The sequence below is a fragment of the Chiloscyllium punctatum genome, chromosome 16, assembly GCF_047496795.1.
Source record: "Chiloscyllium punctatum isolate Juve2018m chromosome 16, sChiPun1.3, whole genome shotgun sequence".
NCBI classification, from domain to species: Eukaryota; Metazoa; Chordata; class Chondrichthyes; order Orectolobiformes; family Hemiscylliidae; genus Chiloscyllium; species Chiloscyllium punctatum.
The window spans coordinates 13,596,031-13,611,264 of NC_092754.1; the positions used below are offsets into that span (position 1 = coordinate 13,596,031).

General features: G+C 41.4%; 1 protein-coding gene across 15 annotated transcripts in view; it reads left to right on the forward strand.

Annotated features, from left to right (window-relative positions):
- The window catches only part of prdm16 (PR domain containing 16), a 704,876-nt gene extending 689,937 nt beyond the window's left edge, over positions 1–14,939 (forward strand). For 14 of the 15 annotated variants that reach the window (XM_072586244.1, XM_072586245.1, XM_072586249.1 and 11 more), the window contains 3 exons: positions 295–537; positions 4,057–4,237; positions 8,297–14,939. In XM_072586244.1, coding sequence (XP_072442345.1) covers positions 295–537; positions 4,057–4,237; positions 8,297–8,431 — 559 coding nt within the window. In that variant the 3' untranslated portion in view covers positions 8,432–14,939. The remainder of the gene's footprint in view (positions 1–294; positions 538–4,056; positions 4,238–8,296) is intronic. The other variant, XM_072586259.1, reaches the window with a different exon arrangement.
- Positions 14,940–15,234: the final 295 nt, after the last annotated feature.

Genomic DNA, 15,234 nt, shown 5'->3' on the forward strand with positions numbered 1-15,234 from the left:
AGCTGGGTACCTCCCACATAGTTGAGATAGCATCTTCCAACCACCAGGGGGAGACAATATTCAGCCTATCAGTCCAAACTATGTTGAAATGCAAATTTCAAAAGTCAAAGCCCAATGTGTTCACCTATTAAACAAGAACCATAAAGAAATAGAATTAGTTAACGTTTCTAGACATCACCACAACGTAGTCAAGTTGCTATACACTGAGCAGAATTAAATGATGAAAGAGGCTTATCTAATTGACTCCAATCTCCAAAACCATTTCATTTTTGTTTTGCTCTGTCCTTCCTTCAGGCATGAGGCACAAAGTGGCCACCAAGAGCCAGATCACCCACTGACCAACCAGAAAGCAGAAGAGGCAGATGACGAGGACGATGAGGAGGAACTTGAGGAAGACGATGAAGAGGAGGATGAGAGCATGACAGAAAAATCCCAGGATGACCCTGTTTCGCCGAAGACTGATGCCAGAGTCCAGTATAGAGAAAATGAAGAGGAACATCATGCCCCACTCACCCTGGGTTATGAGCAGGCTCACAGGTTTGTGAAACCCATACAGCTGTTGTCTTCATGTATTCTTCCTCATATCCTCATCAAAAGCATGCTACCCATCCTAAGAATGGTTGGTTTAACAGGTGTGGGTTGAGAAGTCCACAAGGTGATGGAGTGGTCTCATACTCTGCTGGTTCTGTTTTCCTAAGAATCAAAGTGCCTGAACAGTAAATTAAACTGGTCAGTCTCATTGCTGCACTCATAGATGTAAACCTCGTGTAAGAATACAAACTGATTTAGCCCATTCACACTGCGCTTAACCTACTAACTCATCCATGGGACTGCAAAGGTCTTCAGGGCTCTTGCACCACCCTCAAAGGAACATTTGTGTGAACTTTATTTCTGATCCTTTCAGTATCCCTGATCAGGTTCTTGCAGCAGTAAATGTATTACTGAGACAGGAGTTATAAGGAGAGGCTGGATAGGTTGGGACTTTTTCCCCAGAGTGCAGGAAGTTGAGGGGTGACCTTTTTGAGGTATATAAAATAATGAGTGGCATAGACAAGGTGAATAGCCAAGGCCTATTCCCCAAGGTAGGGGACTCCAAAACTACAGGGCACAGGTTTAAGGTGAGGGGGGAAAGCTTTAAAAGAGGGCTGAGGTGCAACCTTTTCACACAGAGGGTGGTGTGTGTACAGAATGAGGAAATGTCAATTGCCCGTCGTGTTAGGTGAAAGGGTAAATGTAGGGGAATGGGTCTGGGTGGGTTGCTCTTCAGAGAGTCGGTGTGGACTTGTTGGGCCAAAGGGCCTGTTTCCACACTGTAAGCAATCTAATCTAATAATCTAATGCAGGCACGATTACATCATTTTTAAAAAGTTTGGACAGGTACGTGAATAGGAAAGATTTAGAGGGAAGGGGCAAGTGGGACTAGTTTAGTTTGAGAAACCATGCTTGACTTGGACTAAAGGGTCGGTTTCCATCCTGTATGATTCTATTTGGTCACGTCATGACAAATACATTGTAATCAAATCAGGGTGGTACCACTTCAATTCTCAATCCAGCCAAGCCCTTACACCCTTTTTTCCTGCATTTTCTCAAATCTTCAAATAGTTGATGTTGGGTGAAGGTGATGGTACAGTATTTTGATCTGTACTATGTTCCTGGTTTGGAAGCATGTGACAGTGTTAGAGGATGATTAAAACGGGGAGAGTGTTCCATTCCTCAGCACTGATGTAATCTGCTGTTCAAAGCCCCTCTGTCTTCACATATGCACAAACAGACATGGCAGCTCAGACTCGCAAGCTGAAGTACTCTGTACATCAGAAGCAATTGCAGAAGATTTCATGCCAAGCACGTCAAAATGTGACACATATATATAGTTAAATTGGAATCTGCAGACTGTTTGTATCCTCTGTGGACTCCATTTTATGCCATCACGACTAGAGATTTAAATTGGCCTGTCACAACTTTGTCTTAAAGATTAAGCACCAAGAGTGGCATCATGGGGATTCTATACTCCAGCGGTGATAGGAGACTGATGCAATCACAATTGCCTTTGCAATTTGTTTCCAATTTTGCTGAAACTAGTCTTTGAATTCTGCAACATTACGCTCAGATAATTGTCTACTCGAAATCCAATTTATCCAAACAGTTTTGATCTGCTTTCTGCTATACAAGAGATATAACCTTGTTTTTGGCATGTTGCCATGTTACATCTGAATCTCACAGTTCAGTATGTGACATTAGCAGGACTTTGAGGCGAAGATTCAATCTCACATACACTACACAGCCTGTTTCAGACCTAATCAGGCAGAAGGAGGAATTTAATGCCACCCCAGTGACGTGTTTGGAGGTCGGGGGTGGGTGGGGGGGGAAGGGGGGAGGCTACTTGATTACGGGGGAGGGTGTAGGATGGGTATCCCACTGCCCAATTAAATATGGGGGTGGGTAGTGAAGGTCTGTGGATGACCCTCAGGCCTGGATGCTTAAGGACCCTTGAGGACCTTAACTGTGTAATTAACACCCCATTTAAGGGCAACATCTCTTTTCCAAAGAGAGGGAGTCTCCACATGGGAAGCCCAGAAAAGCACACCATGTTGACTTTACTTGCTGGTTCTACTGGCTGTTACCTTGCTCAAATGCATTCCGTGCTGGATTAACGAGCTCAGCATTGGGAAGGGAGGGGAGAGGGTTCACCCCCCTCCCTTTCCTGCAATCCTCACCCCACCTACACTCACCTTTGGCCTGGGCTCATGTTGTTTCTGGCCCTCTCTAGTGACAATGGAGACCTGTCAGTCTCTGATTAGTCAGCAGCTCATGTTGAAGGGGGTGACATTTCTGCTCATCGAGCCCTTATGCAGCTGGTGGGTGAGACCATTGTCACAAACTTTAACTTCTACCCAGAATCCCAATAGCCTAGGCCCTTCACTCAACATTTATTCCATAGACACATGATCAAAGTCACACCCATAATATGAAATTCCAGTGGATGCAGTTACACCCATTATTACAATTCAAAAGTTAAAATTTGGTCATTCAAACTGCATGTGAAACTGATCACAGTTACTCCAATTAACTACAAACCCAACAGGCCTACTCAGGCACTGTGTAGAAAAACCCAAATCTGTCTAAGTATAATTAACCAAATTACTTCTCAGGTACTTAATGGTAATGGTGGAAATTGTACTCTTAGCCTTCCAGGGCCAAAGTTCAGTGATTTACCACTAAAATTTCCCAGATTGTTTCCCTACCTTTTCATTCAGTGCTCACCCTTTGGCCCTAGTGCTAAAGAAAGCCCAGAGGGAAAAGTCAGTTTAAAGAAAAGTAATATTTGGAAATGAACATACTGCTTGTTACTGGACCTTCATGTTAAAGTATACCAGACGAGTCTGAGCATTGTGTCTCATTTTCCAAAATGAACTGTTTTTCCCTTCTGGGAGTGGAGAGTATTGTAAATCAAACCGTATTATTGAATGTCTTCTGTAGACAGGCCTTAATGTGGATTGACAAGAGACAGAACACCTCCTTGAGAGCACTCACCTCAATCATGGGAAGGCCCAAAATCATCTTTTGGGGCAACTGGGGATCAGTGATAAATGGATCTTGTCAACATCACTCACATCTCGAAAAGAAAGAAAGATTTCTTACCTAAAACAATTGTAAAGTAGTGCCTAACTAAAGAAGTGATAGAAATTCTATGAAGGTCACATACTGCACTCTGAGCCACAGATGTAACGACTTGGTAAAACCTCTAGTATCTTGCCAGCATGATGAACATTTAACTCTTTAAAATGGACCAGCAACAGTAAAGACGCTCCTATTGGTGTTTTGTTCACTGTGTGTGTCATCATGCTACAAACATCCCCATCCCATCATGCTTGGGTGACACCATTCACTGCACCTCCTTCTATCGTCAACCTGCCGTGTATGTGGATTGTGCTGTGCAACCCTTGCATGTGCATGCAAAGATTGAGCCAGCAGCGCTGACTCTGATTGGCTGAGTTGTGTGAGGTCAGAAGGGCTAACATGGGGTCACCTTCCCCCTCCCCCTGATCATTGGCACAGGTGTATTGCTGAGGATGAAGCTGGCCTGCTGGCCTTGGACCAGATAGCGAATTTCACAAAGGGGCTGGACCTACGTAAGGCAGCAGAGGAACAGTACGAGGTGAAAGAGGCCGCAGTCTTTAATTCCACCTTAGACTCCGAAGCAATAAAAGAGACACTGTACAGGCAGGCTAAAACTCAGGTATGGTATTCTATAGCAGACACACATTCTCAGTGATGAGTGACATTTTTGACTGTGTTTATTTTACAAAGCTGAGTCTTGGCAGTAGAGCACACACATACAGGGATACACATACAGGAACACACACACAGGAACACACATACAGGGATGTACACTTACAGGGACGCACACGTACAGGAATACATACGTACAGGGACACACGTACATGGACACACACGTACACGGACACATACAGGGACACATACATACATGGACACACACGTACAGGAATACACACGCACAGGAACACACACCCATGCACAGGAACACACACACACAGGAACACACACGCACAGGAACATACATGTGTACAGGAATACACGCACAGGAACTCATGTACAGGGACACACGTACAGGAATACACACGTACAGGGACACGTATAGGGACACACACGTACAGGGACACACACATACAGGAACACACATATACAGGAATACATCCGTACAGAGACACACATGTACAGGGACACACATGTACAGGAACACGTGCAGGAATACACATGTACAGGGACACACACAGGAACACACATGTACAGGGACACACACATAAAGGGGGACACACACGTACAGGAACACGCAGACGCACAGGAACATGTAGGCATTCTGGAACACGTAGGCGCACAGAAACACACAGATGCACAGGAACACAGGCACACAGGAACACACAGATGTATAGAAATACAGACACACAGGAATTCAGAGGCATAGGAACACACATACTCACAGGAATACCAATGTACAGGAACATAGAGACATACATGAGCACACAGATGCACAGGATCATAGACATACAGGAATACAAACATACAGGAACACAGCCATACAGGAATACAGACATACAGGAACACACAGGTATACAGGAATATTGGTGTACTGGAACAAACAGGCATACTGGAACACACAGATGAACAGGAACACACAGACGTACAGGAACACAGGCATGCAGGAACACACATGCATACAGAAATGCAGGCATACTGAAAGACACAGACGTACAGGAACACACACAGACATACAGGATCACACAGACATACGGGAACACACAGACATACAGTATACAGACATACTGGAACACACATACGTCCAGGTATACAGACGTACTGGAACACACAGATGTACTTGAACACACACACATACAGGAACACACAGACATACAGGAACACAGGCATGCAGGAACACACATGCATACAGAAATGCAGGCATACTGAAAGACACAGACGTACAGGAACACACACAGACATACAGGATCACACAGACATACGGGAACACACAGACATACAGTATACAGACATACTGGAACACACATACGTCCAGGTATACAGACGTACTGGAACACACACACATACAGGAACACACAGACTTGCAGGAACACAGATGTGCAGGAACACACACATACAGGAACACAAAGACGTAAAGAAACACTAACAAACAGGAACACACACACACACACACACACAGGAATATACACACTTGCACCAGAACACACACACTGACACTCACTCACACTCACTCACTCTCGGCTTTGACCCACATGTCAATATGGATTAGAAGTTTGATTTATTGAATGCGATTTTTGATCCTGCAACCAACATAAAAGCTAAACTCTGCAGTTACTATCGATCATTTTGATTTGGGTGTTGGAGTTAAATGGGCAATGTTGATTCCTGCCAATTACACATCTTTCCCAATTTTAGCTTCCAATCACTTCAATCAAAATGGAGACCAGAAGTGTACAATAGACAACTGCTTTGATACAGATTGCCAAGTGATCCCAACTCTGTAGTTTGTGACCACAAAGTCTGTAACACTCAGAGATGAAAGTACTACAGCAGAGTACACAGTTTAGCTGCATATGTTTCAAAGTAAATGATATTGTAAAAATTGGAGTCACAGGTTGAATACAGAACTGCTGAACTATCAGTATATTGTATACTGTGACAAAGAAATATTACATACACTATGATGGAACAGTACCACATAAACCATGAACAGACTTTCTGACATAGCAAGATGATATATATGCAGTGAGAGAACATTTTGATGTACACTGTGATGGAGCAGAATGGCATATAATGTGCCAGAACAATAATACACACACTGTAATTGGGAAGTGTGACATACACTGGATGTGATGGTACAAGATACACTGTGATAGAGCAAAACAACATGCACTGAGGGAAGTATACAGTTTATACAGTGGTGTGATATATGTTAAGCAATAGGATATATACTATGATAGTCCTTCTACTGATAGAGAAAACTTGCCATTAATTATATTTTAAGCTTATGCAATCTTGCTTTTATCTTTTGAATTGATTTTTAATAAAGGATGCAATTTATGTGGCTAAATGTTCTTCAGATGACCTTGTTTATTCCTGGACTCCTGAAAATGGATTAAATAGTTGTATCTACACAATTGTTAACATATTTTAGCCTATTAGAGTCTTGGATTATAGTATTTATAAATGGTAAAATATTTTAACTGGACTTGGGAAAACAAGTACCGTTACAAGACAGGAGTTTGTTCTCATGCAATCCTGCATTATAAGAAAACCGTTTAATAGCAGCACCACTTCAACTAATGGGGCTGGAATCCCATTATAACCAATACATGCTTTAAAACTTTGCGCTTTAGAAACAGTCCCCAGTTCGTCAATTGTGTTATAGTGAATTTGTGTTAACGAAATGCACATTATAGCAGAACAATCTGTATAGACTTTGTTTACGCATAGTAATTAATCAAAATCTGAAATTAGCCGAGGGAATCTTGGTCACCCTCCATGTATTGGATAATCGCAGTGTATAAGCTGACAGTCTATGGGTTACTTGTCACAGCCATAGACTCAGGGTTAGACAGTAACATCAATGGATAAAAGATGAGACCAGGGCATGCCTCAACATTTGTCTGCCTCTTACTAATACACTAATACAGCTCTGGATCTTACTGTAACTGAGAATGTCTGTGTCAAAAAGCTTTATGAAACTATCTATTGTCAATTTGTTCCTTTTGTTGTATCATCCGTGGTATAGGAATCCAATAACATAGGCTCAATTGCCTTTCACCTTTCATTGCCACCCAACAATACAAACATTATTTGTGGACCAAGGGAGATTAAAGCTTCTCTCCCACTTCATATCCATATAGACTTCAGGTGAAATTTTAACTAATACAAAGCCCACTCACATTTACAGTGTTAAATTCAGGCTCCTCAGGTCCAGATGATGGTATTCAAGTCTACAATCTTCAGTTAAACAGTTAAATAAATGGTTACAACACCTGATGGGATACGAGGCAAGGTTTTAACATGAGTCGGCACTGAGTTAGTTGATCCCAGCCGTGATGTTAAGGAGGGCGGAGGGATAAATTGATGGTGTTTCCTGCTCTTTGCTAACCATCGATTGAGGACCACTTTACGTTACCAACACAGGTTAGCAAAGGGTGGGATTGGAGTAACCTGTCCAACTGGAATTTCTTTTCTCTTTCCCCCATCAACATTCTCAGTCTTGGCTCATTCATGGACAAAGATCACATGTGAACTGACTGATAGGTCTGTGTGCATAGACCTGTCCAGCAGACAAGAGGAGCAATGAAAGATGGCAGGAGCACTGGGAAAAAGAGGGGAAGTTTCCAATTGATAGCCATATATAGCCTTAAAATAACAGCACTGCCATTCTCCTCTGAAGTTGGAATAATACCCAATGTTTTAATACTGACAGAGTGAAGGGAGGACAGAGAGCCAGGAGTTGGTTTGCTCCATGTGTTCCAATAATCTGTTACTCAGCATTTCGGTACATTCTCTGGGGTTGCCATCAATCTTCCACAGAAGTATCAGATGGCGATTAGGACAATGCCTCAGAAATTCATAGAATAACACAGCAGAAAAGGTTATTACGCCGATTGCATCTATGCTAGCCCTCTGTGGTTAAGATGACATTGTATAAAATGCTGCCATTTAATAGATGTGCAATTAATGCTGTCTTTCTTTTGTTCTCCACTCTTCCCCCAATTGGAAACCACAGACTTATGCCATGATGCTTTCCTTCTCTGAGAATGCTTCCCTCCATCCATCGTCCCAGAATTCTCTGGATGCTTGGCTGAACATAGCAGGAGCTACACCAGAGTCGGGAACCTTTCATCCAATCAACCACGTGTGAGAGAGAGAGAGAGAGACAGAGAGAGAGAGAGAGCTCCAGCAAAGCGAGATGTGGGCCTGACATAGCTGGGCAGGGCGGGGCTGTTGTGGGGTAGGGGGCTGTGGATGCTGGCATCAAAAAGGTGTGGCTGCTGAAAGCTCAGATACCTCCATCTCCCCTCCCCCCTCCCCACCTCCCCCTTCAGCTGACCTCAAGAGGCCTTACACACTTTCATTCCTTCGGTCGAAACTGAATGATGTTGCCGACCTTAAATTCCCGAAGATATTTATTCCTGTTATATAATTTTTTTGCACAAATATATAGTTGGGGCTGCAGCTTAAAATAAAGAAGTTAAGAATATTAATACACAGGGGCCAGTCAAGCTATGGGAAGAAGGAGATTCGTCCCTTGATAAAGGTATCCTGCTTGTTCATCTATATCCCATCTTACTTTGCATCATTGTATTCTATTCTAATTTAAATTATTTGTAGAAATAAGCAGGGGAGTCAATTCTGCAATAATGAACATGTAAATAAAAAAGCCTGCATTCTCTCAACCTTCCTTCCCCCAACCTCATTCGAAATCTCTCTCCTAGGCATTATTTCCCTTCTATAACAAACAGTATTGTGTCTTGAACTCTTAGCTGTCACGAGAGTGATTTAAAAATATTAATATAATTACCTAGAGAAGGACCAAACTTTGTGTAATGATGTTGTATAATAACTGTTAAATAGAGAGTTGCTTGTGCCAAACATGGTAGGTTGTCCTTCTAGCTGCAGATTCCCAGACAATCAAATTGGTTTTTTTTTGTTTATTTTATTTAGTCATAGGCTTTATTGAATTTCTTCCTGTCCATTAGTGTTTATGTCCTTGCTATTTATTCTTTAGACAATTTCCTTGCAGATGCCCCGCTTGTAACAAAAAAAACCTCCAAAAATGTGAATTATATTTCTTTTCTTTTTAATGTAAACATTTTTGTGTGGCATGCGATGTGGAAGTGCCAAACCTTTGAGATGGGAGTTTGGTGGGGGTCGATTTTTTTTAAACTCAGTATTTTATTTAAAAGATCTGATCCTGTTGTTAGATTTAATTCTTTCCAAGGAAACAAATGAGAAGAACGAGAGGAGAATAGGCCTCGGCTGTTGTAGTTTCCATGGCAACTAATTATCAAGAAAAAAATTAAAAGAATAAAGAGACCTTTTGCTTTGAAAAAGCTCCTGTAAATACTTGTGTAAAAGCCAGCAATTTCTTTTGTCCCCTGAAGTGACTCAAGTTGGTGCTGAATGATTCACTGATTCCTCTCAGCAACTGTGGACTCAGGTAATCAGGAAGGATACCGGTTCCATGCAATTATTACTTTGCACGATTGTCGGCATGTCCCTAGGTTTTTTTCCATTTATGTTGTAATGAACCAAGCCAGCAGTGTAAATGTACAAAAATAACCCCTCAAAAAACTGTTTATCTTTTGCTTTTTTTAAGCAGCCAGTTAATTTGATAAATTCTGTAGCTGTGACATTCCATATTTTTCTATTGTACGTGTTGCCATTGCTCCCTCTTTCCAAAATGGTTTCACACACGCTCTACCTTTTCTTTAAGCGACCGAGCAACAATCTGACATGGGCCAACCGGATCCTGCAGCCTGCCTTCTCAAGACAATCTTGCTTTCTAATAACTTTCCAAGCAGTTTGATGGTGCCTTCATGCATGTGTTGGGCAATATTTCTTATTAAGCTGTCCCAGTTCAAGGTGAGGTACAAATCTGATGTTTCTTTCAAGAATCCATTTTTCACTTCATTGGAAAACACCTAGTTGGAGGTCATGAGCAATACTCTGTAATAACGAGGCAATTTTATGCCTACAGTCTCATCCTATAGCTTTTCCTTTGATACAATGCGTGTTAATAAATACCGCTTAACTATATTTACTTTTCACCTTTCCTTGGCTATGAAATATCCAGCCCCTTCCCTGGAGAGCTGTTCAGCAGATTAAGACAGTTGTCTTATACAGCTATTCAACTATTTGGTGAGAATAGACAATCATTGAATTGCAACCATGTCACTGAGTAGAATTAGGTAAACTGATGGTGGAATGGTCCTTGTCAATGTTTAAAATACATGGAACAAAACAGCAGGTCACCCTGTTCAATTTGAAACCAATCTTCAGCTGCATGATCTTGATTAATTTCAGATTCCCTTATGAAAATAACTCTGCCCAATGACCAGAACAAGAATTTTGAAGGTATTGACACTTGCCAAGTAATATACTGTGGACATTGTTTGCCCACAGCTATGTCTCCCAAATGGTCATTCTTCTCTGTCAAGCCTAGACAATGAAAATCTTTGAAGAGAAGTCTGTAGCTGATTCTGTCCCATACATGTCACATCTATACACAAGCACTTTGAAGCATTTGGGTGGGAATCAGGAGGAGCATCTTGGTCCCTCTCAGAAGGCCAGGAATATGGTGATCATTTTTGTTGTTGTTGTAAACTGACTTCTTAATTACTCTGAAGCCAAGGTGGGCAAGTGGGAAAGCTCACCTATGAGATTTACCAACATGTTTTCATTTAGATAAGAGCACTTTTATAATTTTAGAAAGACAAAGGACAAACAGACCCTCCCAAAAGGATCTGGTTTTCCAGAAACTCTCTGAGGTTCATGATGCAACACATTGCGTTGAGTTGTTAGGTTTCCACAGGCCTTGTCCACTATTCCACACTTAGCCTGCTCACAGCTTGACTGCTCACTTTCACTTCTATTCATACATTTTCACTCTCCTTCCTTATCTCAACTTCATTCCTTATCTTCCCCTTTTAACTTTGTCCCAACCTCTTCACCCTCTTTCCACATCCAAATTATTTTTCCCAAACTCCATTCCTTACCCCAACATTCATTCACAACTCTTCACTCCCATTCCTCACCTTCACCATCATCTTTAGTGAGCTTGCTTCCTCCAATCACAATTATAGACAATAGGTGCAGGAGTAGGCCATTCTGCCCTTTGAGCCAGCACCACCATTCAATATGATCATGGCTGATCATCCTCAATCAGTATCCTGTTCCTGCCTTATCCCCATAACCCTTGATTACTTGAAATAAAAAAGCCATACTTTGAGGTCTTGCTACAGTCTTATCTGATCAAAATATCCTGTTCCAGAAATAGTAACTACTCCTTGATCTCTATAATTTTTAAGAAATGTTTCAGACCAAACCATTGTCAGATCTTTTTGGCTATTTTTTGATCGTTGAAAGAAAGCATCCTATCGGGATGCATCACAATGTGGTTTGGCAACTGTTCTTCACAAGACCGAAGGAAACTGAAGAGAGTTGTGAACACAGCCCAGTCCATCATGCAAACCAGCCTCCCATCCACTGACTTCATCTCTACTTCCTGCTGCCTAGGGAAATCAACCAACATCATCCAAAACCCTTCCCACCCTCGTTATACTCTCTTCCAATCTCTTCCCTCAGGCAGAAGATCTAAAATTTTGCATGCACATGCAAATAGATTCAAGAACAGCTTCTTCCCCACTGTTATCAGACTTCTGAATAGACCTCTTTAATGTTAATGTTTATCTCTCTCTGCACCTTCTCAGCAGCTGTACCCTGCACTCTGCTCTGTTACCCTGATGCACTTGTACAGTACGATCTGTCTGTGAAGCACACAAGACAACACATTCCACTGTACCTCGGTACACATGATGGTAACAAATCAAATCAAAATTGGAGGCTGCTGGTCAGCCAGTCGGGCTTTTGCATTTATGAAACCGCCTGCCCCCATTTAGTAATTCTCGTGGAAGGCAACTAGCACTTAGAATGTGAGTCAGCACATTTCAGACAACATGCACAGGCCCAACGTTCCACTGCAACTTACCTCATAAACAAATCATTCCTATGACGCTCAGGCTGATTCTTTTCTTACACTGGAGTGATGGAGCATAGGGAAGATGTACCAAGGATCCTTTGATATGTCATCCACTGTGATTAGGATTAGAGATCTTTAAGGCAGATGGGGATGTGGTATTTGCTCACTGTCAGGCAAATACAGTTTTGCTTCACAACACTACTAAGGTTTCCGTGGGGAATCAGCCCTGGACTTTACATATCAAGGAAGACTGTAGCTCTCACTTAGCACAAGGAAGAATGGTCTATTCTCTCACTTGAAAGAGGGTGACCAATGATAAATAGCCTTAAAGAAGAAAGGCCAAATCCCACACATACCAATGACTACCAGGCATAACAGGCTGGTGTTTGATAAAGTACAGAAATACACCAGCAATGATAATAACACTTGAAAACTGTTTTTCCAGTGATTCACAATACTGGTTACATTTTGATCTATTGAGGGTGCAATTGGCCTTTGGTGAAAGTGGGAATTAGACATCAGCGAGTTCATGTTGTCAAGTGGTAACAGTAATATCACCATCATCCCAGAAGGCTGCTCCCTCATTAGAGTTAGACAACTGATGGTAGTTTAACCCGAGAGTCACCACACTGCACACAAGGGTTAGGGTTGAGAACGGTGGGATCTTTATGGTAACCTCAACTGGTACAGAAATTGAACCCATGCTTTTGGTGTCACTCTGCACTGGAAAGCAGCCATTCAACCAACTGAGCTAACCAACCCCCATTTTCACAGCATGTACACTGCACCTGACTTCTATTTACATTGTCAAAGTCCAATTTCACTCTCACCAGTTTGTTTTCACACTTGCAGGTAGAGTGCCTTGTGCATTCCAAGGTAATATGCAGTTAGCTTCTATCTGCCAGTTGCAGGCTGGCTTCCTTTGCTCTTATGTTAATATTAGTGTCCTTAAATCTGGACTGTGGACCCTGGAAGGTAATTGTCTTACCTGCAAGGTCTGCTATTAGCAGGCAATATGTGTATATAGCACTTCGAGTTTATTTTGACCTGTAAGTAAGTGTTAGTCAATAGATGCATCCAGCCTGATGACTAAAAGGAATTCCATTGATTTTGGGCAGCTAGGCCTTTGTTAGTCTTGCAAATTTTTAACAATGGTGTGATCTCATGTTGGAATCATTCTCATTTTGACTCTTGATGTGTTGCTTAAAAGTTTCACTTTTTATAAAATGGTTTCCAATGTAAACCCCAAGGAGGACAGTTGGCACAAATGCACTAAGGAAAGATTAGAAAACTTTCCATGAAAATTCCACTGCTCCTAGAGTCAGGCATGTGTCAATCCCAGCACGATGCACTTGCAAATTCCTTGCACTGATGGCTGCATTAGGAAATGCCCAGTGATCAATAGGCAAATCCATTGCCATGGAAGCTCCAGGTATTCCTCTACTCATCCATCAAGTTGACCTTTGCCATTCATATGGGAAGAATTCTAATAAACACACGGTCTGGAGGAATCATAAATGCAGTATAGTTAAGATGTCATGACACCTGGTGCACTAAGGATATCTTTCCTGGCATGGATGACCCCTGATAACTCATATTCAGAGTGAGACAGGCTCAGTGAGGTGTCTCACTAACATCCTTGAATTCTTTCCCAACTTTCCACTGTAACTTTAGAGTGGCTGCGAGATGGGAATGGAGAAGGACTGAAGGTGGTCTTATCAGTAATTTGACTAAAATAAGATATGTACTACTGTTCTATTTCAGGGTCAAAGTTGGAAAGCAGTCCCCTAAACACGAGAAGCAGACACAATTTCTGCTGTTCATTATTAGGTCACGTGATTTACAAATGTATTATTTCTTCGCTTTGATCATTTGAGCCCTGGTAGGTTCAACATGAAGGAAATAAAAAAGCTAAGCTGTCTCCTCCCCAACCCATTCATTCCTCCCCAGACATGCCTCAATCTCTATTTATGTCCTAGCTTTATCCTTACATGTCCCAACAAATCATTGCGTGTTTTTTTTATTTCTATACATTTTAAACTGTGTAGTGTTTAAAAAAAAATAGTCATTGTAAGTGGTTAGATTTCATTAACCAGAAAATGTTTAAGGATTACAATGATGGTGCTTGTTTCCTTTCTGTTTGGGTTGTATATTGCTTACAATATGTTTTAAAAAAATCGTCTTCAACAAAAAAAATGGAAAAAAATTGGCTGTGCATGGCTTGTGTTTAGCTGTTGGTGTGTTTCTTGTGATGAAAATACTGTAGGGATGCACTTACTTGTATATGTTGTTAGGCATTGTCCAAAGTTAGGAGTCTTTAACTGCCCATACACAGCAGGGCGTTTTGTTAATAAGCTGAATAGTTTAACACAAAATAAAACATACACATATATACATACATACACACACACACATGTATACACACACACACACAAATCATTGCTTGTGGGAGAGACAAGAGTATAGGAAAATGAAAGTGAGTGATTCACAGAGAAAATAAATCCATTCATTTTGATGCTTGTGATACAGTTATTACCTGGAGAAATGAAAAAAAAAGAAAATCCAACCTGATTCCTATGTTTATGATGTAGAGTAGGAATGTATACCAAATGTAATCTTTCAAAATGCTACAATGAATTTATACACAAGATTGATATGCAATAAACCTGTGTGCTTTTTATATTAAAAGGGCTTCAGTGTGTTTTTCATGAGTTTCACCGCTAAGGCTGTCTGAGGTGGTTAAAGAGTCGTTTAACGTACATACAGGCACATAATCTGAATAGAGATGTCAGTTTCCATTGCTTTGCCCCTTGTTAAGAGCTGCAACATCATCCACAATGGTTCAATCTTAGACTCACTGAGCCGTGTGGCTCTCAGCCGACAAAGCATCAAGCTCTCAGTGTCAGACTTACGTTTTCCTTTGTTATCTTCACACTTGACTACTTCAGTGTTTTCCAAGTCGG